The sequence below is a fragment of the Cervus canadensis genome, chromosome 2, assembly GCF_019320065.1.
Source record: "Cervus canadensis isolate Bull #8, Minnesota chromosome 2, ASM1932006v1, whole genome shotgun sequence".
NCBI lineage: Eukaryota > Metazoa > Chordata > Mammalia > Artiodactyla > Cervidae > Cervus > Cervus canadensis.
The window spans coordinates 107,704,902-107,717,891 of NC_057387.1; the positions used below are offsets into that span (position 1 = coordinate 107,704,902).

Below are 12,990 nucleotides of genomic sequence, written 5' to 3' on the forward strand. Positions count from 1 at the left end.
AGTGGAAAGGGAGGGCTGGCAGGGGGTGGAGAGCCAGTGGTCACCCCGTTGTTCCTAGCCTGATCCACAGCTGGCCACCAGGAGGGTTGGGCCCGCCCCCTGCCTGCACTGTGCCCAGAATTGCATTGTTGCGTCGAGGCAGCCCCTGCTGCTGCTTCTCGGGGCGGGGGGCGGGTGAGAACACTGTGTGTCCTCAGTAGGGAGGAGTGATCTGAGGAGTTGAAAGCGATGAGAGCCCTCCCGTAACTCGCTTCCAGTAGCTTCCTGGACCAGGCTGAGCACACGCTGCTCACATAAGTGGTTTGGCAGTTTTTAGGTGACCCTCAGCTGAATAGAAAGAATATTCCAGAAGTTCTGGGAAAAAGAGGATGAGACAGATTTGGTTGATAAGCAGCAAAATGTTATTGGATGGGATGGACCGGTAGAATGTCCAAAAGCAGGGCTCCGTCTCAGCTTTACTGTTCATGGCGTAAACTTGAAAAGATTGGTGCAGGTATCCAAGGGCTCTGGTCACCTGGAGGATTTTTTCATGTGTAACTTTTCCTTGTGGATTTAGCCTTAAAAGTTTGTGTGACTGGCCCAACCCTAAGACTAGTTGTAGTGGAGATCACTTTGGTGGAGTTTCTTGCTTTAGTGGCAGCTGTCTTTATAGACTCTTTCCTAACGTGTCATAGGTTACCATCCGGTGTTTATTTTTGTTCTGCCAGTGTAGACTTAGGAGCGTGATTTTTGACCTGAAACTATTGATTGTCGAAGTTTGGACACCTTTATGTGGTGTTTTAGAAGCATCTTATTATGATAATATTCTCCGAAGGACACGTGATCATCACCCTCTTGAATCAAGGGCCCCCAGCCAGTGCAGTCTCCTGCTGTTCTCTCCCCAACAGATGTCCGCGCTGGGATGTCGGGTACCCTGCCTGGAGGCTCAGTCATCAGCCGATTACTAATTAACGCCGACCCCTTTAACTCTGAACCAGAAAACCTGTGAGTATGGGGTAAACCAGGCTGGCATGTGGTTAGCTGAATGCTGGTGCTTAGAAATCTGACTCGGAAATAACTTGAGAAATGTGTGAGCAGTTGACCAGGTGATCTTTTTCCAGCTGCTGTCGGCCAGTAAGGAAAACCCAGAAAGGGTGAGGCCGCAGGGGCGGAGGGTGGCTGGCACTTCTGGGAGGTGGCCGTGCTCATGCGTCTCTGGCTTCCGAACGTGCCGGCGTGCTGAGGCTGCGGCAGGTTCAGAGACGCTGAGGGGGACCGGCTGTGCCGTGTTCTCGGTAGTCCTCTCTGGGCCTGGCTGGCCGCATGTGGGCACCGCCTCCTGACCGCGTTGCCTTCCTTGAAGGTCCGCCGCTCCCCCAGCAGTGCAGGTCCCAGGCTGGACGCCCCTCACTCTCCCCGGGAGATGCTGTCCTGGGTTTGGACTCTGCCCACCACGTGTCGTGTCCTCTGCCCAGTGTCTAAAGGCAGCACGGGCTTTCATGCAGCTTGTCCTTGTGTGTATAGAGGCCATTGCGGGACACGTGGCATTTTGAAGGGCCTAGATTTCCCTTTCTGCCAGCTGATAGCAAGTTCTGGGCAGCCAGTGGCTGGTGGCAGGGGATTGAAAGGTGCCCACACGTGTGTCTGGAGTGGTGAGGAGAGCTAGTGCGGCTGCTGTCAGGAGAGTCAGGCGTGGCCTCCAAACCCAGTTTCCACGTGGCCCGGCAGGTCCCTTCCTGGGGTGACTCTTGGGGAAAACGAAACAGGAACACTGCTGCCCTGCAGCGTGGGTCTGAGTGTCCACAAGTCAGGGCTCAGAAGTGAAACATCCCGAATGTCCGACAGCGGGGAGCGGATGGATGGATGGAGCGCGTCCCGTGGGGGCCACGGTCGGGCTGTCGCTGGCTGAGGCACCGTGCTGGGCGAGCCCGGTGCTCACGGCGTGCAGGTGTGCGCAGTGACGGGGACAGACACAAAGGGCGGCACGCGTGTCAGTCCGTTTCTGGGAGCTGGCCAGAACTGCAGTACCACTGCAGGGACAGAAAGCCGTCGGGGCTTCCGGGGCCGATGGCTCACGGCTGTGGATTTTGTTTTGGGGGATGAACTGTTCTGATGTTGGTTGTAGTGACTCTGAATACATGAAAGTCATTATTGGGTTCAGCCTTTTAAACAGGTAGATTTTACGGTATGGGAATTGCACCTTGGTCACACTCTCTCCTGCCCTCCGAAAGCTGTTTTGTCCTCAGGAAGAAACCCTCAGAGGCCGGTCCGCAGGGCTGTTCTAATTGGCCTGAACCCCCCTTTGCAGAGAGTATTACACGGAGAAGTGTGTCATGAACAATTACTTTGGCATCGGCCTGGATGCGAAGATCTCCCTGGACTTCAACAACAAGCGTGATGAGCACCCGGAGAAGTGCAGGTGGGTGCTGGCCCTGCGCACGCCCGTCCTGACGTGGGCCCCGGTGTCCCCCTTCAGCCATGGGGTTATTTCTGGGGCGCGGAGCACTTAGGCAGAGCCCAGACCCAGAGCCTGAGCGCCTCGCCGGAAGGCAGACGCTTCTGTGTCATGGCCACGGCAGCGGGCAGCCCCGGGGCGCCTGCAGGAGGGGTCAGGGCTTGCCCCCTCTCGGGCTCTCTAGCAGGGGCAGCCCCGACGGCTCTTCCTGGGGGTGCTCAGGCTCTCCCCCTAAAGCACCATGTGTTTGCTCCCCCAGCCGAGGGGGGAGGGCGGTTGGTGTCTCCCTCCCCACGGTGGCCATCGCCTGGTGGGGACCATTCAACTGTGACGGTCCAGAACTAGAGATGGAGAGGAGCTGGTGTGGAGTTTGGGGGAGAACAGCCGTCAAAGCAGAGACAGGGGCCCCTTCCTAGAAGAACAGGACCAGTCATGAGAACTCAAAACCCTTGGCGCCTTGGGGCTCAAGGGTCGGAAAAAGGCTCAGATGTCCCCAGGGGCATCCCCGCCACCCAGCACATAACTGAGCCCCAATGACATGAAAACACCCTCCTTAATCCAGACAACTGAAAGGCATTATTAGCATGCATGTCATTTAGCAGAACAAAGCAGGTGAAGGAGCAAGGCCATGTGCAGCATGGTTTTTAGAAACTTGGAATCCTGGTATAACCTTACCTGAGTTTGCATCTTTGAGAAGACCCACTGAGAAGATGCCATTTCTACAAATCTAGCTTGAAGTAGTAGGGGAACGTTGGCAAAGGGGTGTTTTACAAGGGCCACAGCTGGGCGCGTTATAGAGCCCGGAAGTGCGGGCGGAAGGCAGCCCATCAGAGGTGTTGACTCAGCGACCCCTGGTGGGAGGTGCCCCGATGTGGTCACTCGTGCTCAGGGCCTGAGGAGGTGCCCTCCACATGGGGTGAAGTGCAGGTTTCTGCTGTCTCAGCTGTAAGTTCCTGGAAGGACCGAGAACACACGCTGGAGCGCTTCCCATCAGTGCTGACACGTGAGATTCACGGGTGTGCCTCTGTGCTTTCCCACACTTCCCAAGTCTGACTCGTTGGGAAAGACCCTGATGCTGGGAAAGGCTGGGGGCAGGAGGAGAAGGGGCGACGGGATGAGATGGTTGGATGGCGTCCCCGACGCAGTGGACATGAGTTTGTGCACACTCCGGGAGCTGGTGACGGACAGGGAGGCCTGGCGTGCTGCCGTCTGTGGGGGTCACAGAGTCGGACATGACTGCGACTGAACAGCAAGCGTAATTTTATCGCTGGGAAAATGTCGTGATTTGCACGTTTTTTGTGAGGCTCTCTGATACCTTACCTTTCAGGATAGGCTTACTTCTTGGGAACGTTACTTTTGAAAAGTAGGATTTCATGTCAGTGAACGTCTCTCTCGCACGTCTCACACGGGCGTGTCACAGTCACGTCCCTCCTCGTGCAGTGTCGCCGCTGGGCACGCGTGCCTGGTGTGACCGGCTGTGAGGAGGTGACTGCCAGCCAGATGTGTGCTCTCCTCCCCAGGAGTCGAACCAAAAACATGATGTGGTACGGAGTCCTGGGCACCAGAGAGCTGCTACACAGAACCTACAAGAACCTGGAGCAGAAGGTCCTACTGGAGGTGAGCGGGCGGCACCCCAGCCCCGCGCCTGAGCCGCGAGGCCCCTGGGGGCGCCGGGGAGGACGCCCCGCCTGACGCTGGCGCTCTCTTCTCGCCTCTCCTCTCCCCTCCCGCGCCCCCCCTGCACAGTGCGACGGGCGCCCCATCCCCCTCCCGAGTCTCCAGGGAATCGCTGTCCTCAACATCCCCAGCTACGCCGGAGGGACCAACTTCTGGGGGGGCACCAAGGAGGATGACGTACGTACGGGGGTGCCGGGCGGCGCGGGCCTGGGAGCCGAGGCGGAGCCTCCTGCTCAGGGCTGCTCTCTGGGCAGGCTGGCCGCAGGGGTGCAGTGGGCAGTGAGACAGCACCCCCGCCCCAGTAAGGTGTGGTCGCAGGTGTGGCCTAGAGTCTGGGCCCGGACCTGCTCTGGGGGTCATCTGGGAGGGCGTCCAGGGGCAGGGGACATCGGCACGGAGGCCTGAGGGTGGCTAGAGGTTGGACAGGTCAGGTTGGTGTGGGGGAGGGAGCACGTTCTCCGATGGTGGGCACCCTGGGCAGCGCGCAGAGAGGTTCGGGCTCCCGTGGGGCTGCGTGAGGCAGGGAGGCGTTTGGAGTCCAGCCTGCGGGGGCACGGATGGGCGTGTGGACGGCGTCAGCCAGGGCCGACCCCCTCAGCGCACGGCAGCTGATAGGGACAGTCCAGCTGCCGTCGTGGCTGCGCCGGTCCCGCTTGTCAGCACGGTGCCCGAGTGCACAGCCCTCGTGAGACCCTGGAGGAGCATACCGGCGTCAGCCCCGTTTTACAGAAGCGGGAACCCAGGAAGAGGCAGTCATGTGCCCGAGGCCCCACGTGTGTGAGGGGCAGGCAGGCCTGCCGCGCCATCTGGGCTGCTGCCTTCCGGGTCTGGAGTGGAGACCCCTCCACAGTGGCTCCCTGTTGTGGGCCCGTCTGGCTTTTGGTGCAGCGGCCTCCGGAGAGAGGCGGTTGTGTGTGGGGGCGTGTTCAGGCCAGGAGCAGAGGTCAGCTCTGACACTGGCCCTTGCAGACCTTCGCAGCCCCGTCGTTCGACGACAAGATCTTGGAAGTGGTTGCGGTGTTCGGCAGCATGCAGATGGCTGTCTCCCGGGTCATAAAGCTGCAGCATCACCGGATCGCCCAGGTACTGGCCGGGGTCCTAGAGCCAGGGAGGGGGGCCTGGGTGCTGGGAGGAGAGGAAGGCCTGGCCCAGACCCACGCTCCTGAGACAGGTGGGCACCTTGGGTGCAGAACCTTGGACAGTGGGCCACCCAGCTGCCTCCCGGTCCAGAGCCTGTTCTCACCTGCCGTGTTGGACCTCTGAAACATGCTTTCCAAACTGGGGCTGGCTTGCACCCCAGAGCACCCTCCTTCTCCTGAGGTGGGGTGAGCCGAGGTGGGCCTGGCAGCTCTCAGGAGCCTCGGCCCGAGTCCAGGAGCGAGGCTGAGCGTGTGTCCTCACCCGGCCGCTCTGAGGCCCCGCTATGGGGGGAGATGGGGCGGGTCCCCCTTGGGAGCTTCTGATGACGGGCTGGGAAGGGTCTGTCTGGGCGGTGCGGGGGCCATGTCCTCATGCACAGAGACGGGTTCTCACACTGCCCTGAGCCCCAGTCCCTTCTGTCCCTGCCGTGGGCTGCGTGGATGTCACGGTTTTAATGCTTCGGCAATACTTTCTGTTGAAAAGAGGACCCCTCGGTGGGAGTTGGCCTCATCTCGGGTGGGTCCCCACGTGCCCAGGGACTCAGCAGCTCTGGGCATGTCCCCGCCCAAGGCCCGGTGCTGGCATCTGAGCACTGAGTTCCCCACAAGGCAGCGGTCACGAACACGGGGTGCCCTGGGTGCGGGGCGGCAGGGCAGGGCAGGGCCGGCCCGGGGCTCCAGGAGCTGCGCCCCAGGCGGGGATCCCCTGAGCCCGGAAGCCCTGGAGGTCAGCCGGCGGGCGCGGGGCGGGCTGTGGGGCAGGGCGGCCCTCTGGCCCTGCGTGGCTCCTGGTCGGCTCGGTGCTCGAGCGGGCTGTGGTCTTCGCAGTGTCGCACGGTGAAGATCTCCATCCTGGGCGATGAGGGCGTGCCTGTGCAGGTGGACGGAGAGGCCTGGGTCCAGCCCCCGGGGTACATCCGCATCGTCCACAAGAACCGGGCGCAGACCCTCACCAGGGATCGGGTAAGATGGCGCCTGTCTTGAGGGGGGACCTGGCGCCTGAGTGTTCGATTCCAGGAATTGACATATTTCTCCCCCAGATGAAGTGAACGGGGCTGAGATTCCTAGGGCCGTGCCCTCTGCCCCAGAGTAAACAGGCGTCTGCGTCCCCATCCGGGGTTCGTTCCGCGAGTCTCCAACAGCGTTGGCTGTTGGACGTGCGCTCGCGGGAGCGTGTGTGATCCTGGCCCCGTGTCCTAGGCCTTCGAGAACACCCTGAAGTCCTGGGAGGACAAGCAGAAGTGCGAGCTGCCCCGGGCCCCGTCTTTCTCCCTGCACCCGGAGATCCTGTCCGAGGAGGAGGCCACCCAGATGGACCAGTTCGGGCGGGCAGCGGGCGCCCTCATCCACAGGTGGGTGCCCCCTCCTTCCACGGTCAGCTCCCCCAGCGAGGCCCCAGGTCCGTGCGGGGCCGCGGGTGTTGAGACGCTCCTCTCGCGTCCCCGTGCGTCCTCCGTGTCTCCTCCTTCACGGGGCCTGTCCGGCCAGGTTCTGCTCGCCCTGCACTGTGCGGTTGTCACTGAGGGTCTTGTAGATGTTATTTGGGGCTTAAGGACGTGGAAGCCTCAAACCCACAGGCATTTTCAGGGCCAGCTACCTGGACTGTAAAGCTGTCTTGGATTCTTAAGAACAGTCCGCTTACTGCCTCCTTCACTTCATGCCGAAGAGCAGGTGTGCTATTAGGAAGCAAACCTTGTAAATATTAAAAACAAAAAAAAAGACAACAGCCAAAGGTGCTTCCTTCTCTCGGCCCCCAGAGCCACTGTGGACCTTCCCGCGCGGCGGTCACTGCTCTGCCTGCTGCCCAGGCTCCCACCGCATCCCCCTCACGCGGGCGCGGTCGCAGCAGCATGGTGGCCTGTGCCCGCAGCTGCCACACCCCCTAGCCCCTCGGCTCTGTCCTTGGACCCCGTTCCCCTCCCCTCCCCCTCCCTTCTGAGGCTGCGTGCAGGCCTGGTGCCCCCCCACGGGCCTCTCTGGCCCCTTCCTGGCCTCCTCCTCCTCTTCTTCCTGCTCTGGAGGTTTCACAAGGCCTCCGTGTCCTTTTGGGGCACTTGCCTTCTTGGGTGAGTCTCCACAAAAGCTTGGGAGTTTGTCGTCAGATCTCCCGGTTAAGGCCTCCCCGGCCATCAGTCAGGAGGTGACAGGCCTGCTCCGTGTCTGTCTCTCCAGCATCCGGGAGCTAGCGCAGTCCCACCGGGACGTGGAGCAGGAGCTCGCCCACGCCGTCAACGCCAGCTCCAAGTCCATGGACCGAGTGTACGGCAAGCCCAGAGCCGCAGAGGTGCCTGCGCCCTCCCGCCCCCGCCCCCGTGCCCGCCAGCCCTCGGGCCATCTCCATGGTTCTGTTCTGGTTCCTCTCAGGGGCTGAGCTGCAGCCTCGTCCTGGAGATGGTGAATAACGTCCGAGCCCTGCGCAGCGAGACGGAGCTGCTGCTCGCGGGCAGGCTGGCCCTGGTAAGCTAGGGGCCGGCCCGCAGTGCACACAGGCCGCACGGCTCTGTGCGGGGCTCCCGCCCGTGGGGGCTCCTCAGAGGGCCCTGCCCTGGCCCTGCGTGATGCTCAGACCCTCTGGCCCGTCTCGCCAAGCCCCCTCCAGGGTGGCAGGGCCCCGCTGCGCCCTGCACGGCATTGTGTCCTCAGGCCTCGTCCCCGGCACACAGACGCTGCCGCCCCTCCTCACTCAGCCCTGGGGAGGCACCCAGCTGGACTTCTGTCGAATCACAGAAGCTAGAACAGGGCAGACCTTAGAGTGCCCAACCAGCCTTCTAGTTGAAAGAAATGAAGGTGTGGAAGGTCAAGGAGGTGAAGTCACTGCAGAATCGCCCCAGGAGTCCAGGCCGTACTCTCTACTCTCATTCCAAGCTTCCACGCTGTCCTGACGTTCCCAGGGTTGCCTCTGTGCCCGCACGCTGTCTGTGCTCTGGTGCAGGCGGGCTGGTCCCTGCTTCAGAGAGAGGGTCCCGAGGAAGCTGAGGCAGGTGACCTGTGAGCCCTGCTGATGGGATTTTCAGACGAGCTTGGTTTGCCCCATTGCTTATGAGAGGAGAGTCTAATTCTCTCACTTGGCACTACTTACAAGCGGAGGCTCGGAGTTTGGCCCTTCAAGGGTGCTGTGTGACTCCGTTTCCTGGCAAGCTTTTAGAAGAGCTCTCTGAGAGTGGCCCGGCCCTGGGCCAGGCTCCCTGTCTGCGTGGGCCCTGCGGCCCCGCCCTGCTGGTAACCGCTGTGTCTCCTCCCTCCATCCCTCCGTCCCTGGAGCAGCAGTTGGATCCCCCTCAGAAGGAGCGGCTCACAGCTGCCCTCGCCGAGATGGACCAACAGCTCAGGAAGCTGGCGGACACGCCATGGCTGTGCCAGCCCGTGGAGCCTGGTGATGAAGAGGTATGTGGGTCTCGGGCTCCAGCATGGCGTCCCCGGACACGGGGCTGTCCCTTCTGCGCCCGAGTCCCTCTGTGGCTTTGGGGTGAAGATGGTGTTGGTCCTGCAGCCCCTGATCTGGCCCCTGGTAAACACGCCTCTCTGTTAAAATGCCTTCAGGGCGTGGAGACCACTTGGGCAGGTAGGAAGGAGCTGGGAATTGCTGTCGAGAATGACCCTCAAGGACTGGGGCACAAGTTGCCCTCGGACACAGAACTATGGGATGGGCCAGGGGGCAGGTAGAAAGGCTGAGCCTGGCCCCACTGTGCGCCCCCAGCGTGGAGGCACGCTGCCAGGCTGACCTGCAAGTTGCTGGGCGTCTGTCGGCAGGGGCGGGGCGCTGTGTTCCACTCCCGGTCACGCTTGTGTCATGTGTGTTTAGAGGACAGCAGGGGCGGGCCGCCGTGTTCCACTCCCGCTCACACTTGTCTCACGTGTGTTTGGAGAACAGCAGGGGCGGGCCGCTGCGTTCCACTCCCGGTGGCCCTCTTCTGTTACGTGTGTTTAGGGAGCCCAGCTTGCGTGGGCCTTACAGCTGGGACATCGGGACCCTGGGCGTGCCCCGGGGCCATGCCTCCTGCAGCAGGCGAGGCGGCCGTGGGCCCGGGAGAGGTGCTCAGTGGGGGTGGTTTTGGGGGCAGCACTTGGACAGAGGCCAACCCGAGAGGCCGTCCTCCCGAGGATAGAGCAGGGACGGCCAGGAGAAAGTTCACATGGTGAGGCACTGCTGGGCACTGAACGTCGGACCCCCTGTTGTTGGCTTCGCTTGTCAGAGCCGTGGGCCAGGGGACAGGCCGGCAGTGCAGGCTCCTCACGCATGGTCAGGCTTTGGTTGACAAGTGCAAACCCCGCGCGGCCTCTCAGCTGAGAAACACGACTCAGCAGCTCAAGGAGAGCACTCTGGTTTAGAAGGCCCGGCCAGCCTCATCAAAATTTGCTAAATAGTTACTTATTCAAAAGAAAATTACTAAAAATAATAATATAAAATTTGTAACGAATGCGGCCACAGCCTAGCCTGTGATTCGTGCAGGGTGGGCAGTTGCGGGGGAAGCAGGGAAGGAGGACTTGGACAGAGGAGCGGAGCACTTTAAATGCCTTCTGTGGTGGAAGGAGGTGAAAGACTCTCTTGATGTGACTAATTAGAGGAAGGTAATCAGTTATGTTTTAAAAACTTAAAAATAGTTTTAAAGGTGTGTGTGTATTAGTCGCTTAGTCGTGTTTGACTCTTTGCGACCCCACAGACTGTACCCTGCCAGGCTCCTCTGTCCATGGGATTCTCCAGGCAAGAACACTGGAGTGGGTAGCCATTCACTTCTGTAAGTTTTAAAGGTAGTTTCTAGTAAAATTGAAAAGGTTTATATCTTTCTCAATCACTACAAAAGACAAAAACAAAATACCATCTGTATTGTAAAAGGAAATAAAGGCACTAGTAAAGATGAAGCTAATAGCATAAAAGTTAGAAAATAATAGATCTTTTCCTTTTAAAAGCAAATTATTGTTTAGGTTGTAAAAAAAATCTGAGTAAATACTGATCACAGGAGCCCAGTTTTCTCTTCTATACACTATGAAAAATTATGACCCAGAAAGAGTAAAAATAAAGCAGTTTCAAGAAAATGATAAAAAATGCAAAGTAACAGTATAAAAACAGAATTGCATACCTAAGGCAGTAAGTTATAGAGGATCACTTTATTTTGGTAAAAACTAATAATCATATTGTTATATACCATATAATTCTGAAATAAACTTATGATTAAAGTAATGATAAAATCATATGCTAATATAGCATTTACATGAGTTAAAGTATGTTGTTTATTTGCCAATGGATGAAATTTTTTTCTAATACTTTTTTTTTTGTTATTTTTAACTTAATTTCACTATTCAAAGGCAGTTGTTTGTATATAACCAGTCCTTTGAAATTTATTAACACTAACTTTATGGCCCAATAGATAGTCAGTTTTTATAAATGTCCCTTGTATGCAGTTGTATTTTTCACATCATTAAGTCCTTACTGAGGTATTTTTGTTTGTTTTTTTCTTGTTTGTTTTTGGTTTTGTGTCTTCTTGATCTGTGAGTTACTGTTGAACACTCTGACCGTGAGTGTAGATGTCTTGATTTTTTGTATGTGGTTTTGTGTATTTTTGCTTTATGCATTTTGAGGCTATATTATTGGGTGCATTTAGGGTTTTATCATTATAACAAGACCTTTACTAAATCTTTTTATTTTACTAAATTTATTTTACTAAATCTTTTATTTTCAAGCCTACTTGTTTGACATTCTTTTTCATACTTTCAAGCTTTATTTGGAGTATCTTTCTTACAGACAGCATTGCTCAATTTGAGTTTTTATTCAGTATTCTGTTTTAGTAGGAGAGTCAGTCTATTCACATTTACTGTGATTACCATGTTTAGACGCATTTTTACCATCTTTTGTGCTGTCTGTCCCAGTTTTTGTTTCCTTTCTCCTTTTTGATGAGTCTCTCCTTCCCACACGGTTCTGTTTATCCCCTCTCCTAGTTTGGAAATATATGCTCTTCTGCATGTTCTTTTAGTGATTACCCCCAAAATTTTAATCTTAATTTATGTACATAAACTGTGTCAAGATAAAACGTCTTGAAATAATAGGAAATGTCAGAAACCCAATTTTGTAGTGTAACTTCTCACTATCAGTCCATGATTAATCATGGTGAAACTAACCACATCACAACATCTGAACAAAGAAAGTTGATAGAGTATGTATATGTAGAATTTATATACAGATATGGATATGTATTGAGCTTCTCTATAGAGAGGATTTTACGCTCTGTAAAGAGGGACTCTGCTTTCTTTCCTGTTGTCCATAGCACATTTAAAAAATCTGATCGTATTCCAGACTGGCTTGTCCCACCCATGCAAGGGGCAAAGAGGTGAAGTATGAAGGGCAAAGGGAACTGTGAATGGGCAGCTACCACAATTCTACTGACATAAAAATAGGAAAATCATTTATCTGAAAAGGAAAAATAGTGATAGATCTTTGAGTTGGTTCTTTGAAACGAAAGCAAAATAAACTACCCTCTGGCAAATGTAATCTGGGGGGAAAAGGAACATAGTGCAGTGATAAGGGGATAGAGCAGCAGATACGAAAGTCAGTCAAGTTCCAGCATCCATGAAGGAACGCCAGTGAATCTCAGCATCTCTATAAGCCTTTTGATTTTTCAGAAAAAAATTTAAATTACACAGATTTAGATCTCAAGATATTGTAAAAAGAATAGCCATAGAACAACTTGAAAAAGTAAATTTTACTTCCAAAGGAAAAATTTGTCAAAGAATATGTAATTTCTGTACATAAGACAGTGTCAAAGCTAGAAAAAGATGGACCATTACCTCAGTTCATTTTCTTTTTTAAATTGTGGTAAAAAAGACACATAACTTAGGATCTTTATCATTTTTAGTGTACAATTCAAGTAGAGCTGAGTGTATTCACGTTAGGAAACAGATCTCCAGAACTTTGAAACATTTTCCTTTTTTAAAAACCAGCACATTGGATTCCAAGCTTGAATATTATCAGTAGATCCGTAAAAGTTCTTTCTTAAAATTGCTGATGAAAGAAATTCTCTATAAAAGAATTCTAGCTGGAACGTGTAGGGTCAAAGGGCCGTTTTCCGTTGGGAGGTGGCCAGGGAGACATCCTGTCCTCCAGGCAGACGCCTGTCTCTCTGCAGGTGGAAGGACAGGAGATGCGGAGCCCAGGCACTGGGTGTCCCCTCTGCACGCTGCTAGGGCCCCGATTCAGACAGACCCACCGTGAAGATACACTTTTGGAACAGCTGGGGAGGTCTGATACAAATGAATTCATTAGAGTTACGTGAATGGTGTCGGGTGTGATAATGGTGCCATGATTACATTTTTAAAAAAGTAGCGTCGTCTTTTAGAGTTGTATACTGAAGTGTTTATGAGCAGAATAATTTGATGTCTGAAATTTGCTTTTAAAAGGTGGAGATTAAATGACAGGTGGATAATTGGCCTCATTCTACTAGTCTCCCTGTCTTACCAATGGAAGAAAATACCCTTATTTTTAAAAGTTGGAAGTAAGTTTAATAAAACCCACGTTTGCCTTAAAAACAAGACATTACAGAGTCAGGAATAGGATTTTGTTTGGATTGTGGACAATAGCTGCCTCCCACCAGTCCTACAGGAAGCCGCTGAGGCGTAAGGGGACGCTTATCTTGGGATAGGAGAGCCCATGGCCGTGGCGGCCCGCTGGGGGCTAGAGGTCTTCCATGGGGCAGCCGTGTTAGAATGGATACCTGATCATTTTGCCAAGGGTAAGAAATGTGTAGAAGT

At 55.0% G+C, this 12,990-nt stretch overlaps 1 protein-coding gene across 5 annotated transcripts in view; it reads left to right on the forward strand.

Moving 5' to 3' along the window:
• DGKD (diacylglycerol kinase delta) overlaps positions 1-12,990 on the forward strand; it is a 104,777-nt gene that overhangs the window by 87,211 nt on the left and 4,576 nt on the right. For 4 of the 5 annotated variants that reach the window (XM_043462031.1, XM_043462029.1, XM_043462033.1 and 1 more), the window contains 10 exons: positions 888-984; positions 2,288-2,398; positions 3,955-4,051; positions 4,181-4,288; positions 5,081-5,194; positions 6,079-6,213; positions 6,451-6,602; positions 7,423-7,534; positions 7,615-7,707; positions 8,515-8,634. In XM_043462031.1, the coding sequence (XP_043317966.1) occupies positions 888-984; positions 2,288-2,398; positions 3,955-4,051; positions 4,181-4,288; positions 5,081-5,194; positions 6,079-6,213; positions 6,451-6,602; positions 7,423-7,534; positions 7,615-7,707; positions 8,515-8,634 (1,139 nt within the window). Of the gene's footprint in view, positions 1-887; positions 985-2,287; positions 2,399-3,954; positions 4,052-4,180; positions 4,289-5,080; positions 5,195-6,078; positions 6,214-6,450; positions 6,603-7,422; positions 7,535-7,614; positions 7,708-8,514; positions 8,635-12,990 lie in introns of those variants that run through there. The other variant, XR_006268207.1, reaches the window with a different exon arrangement.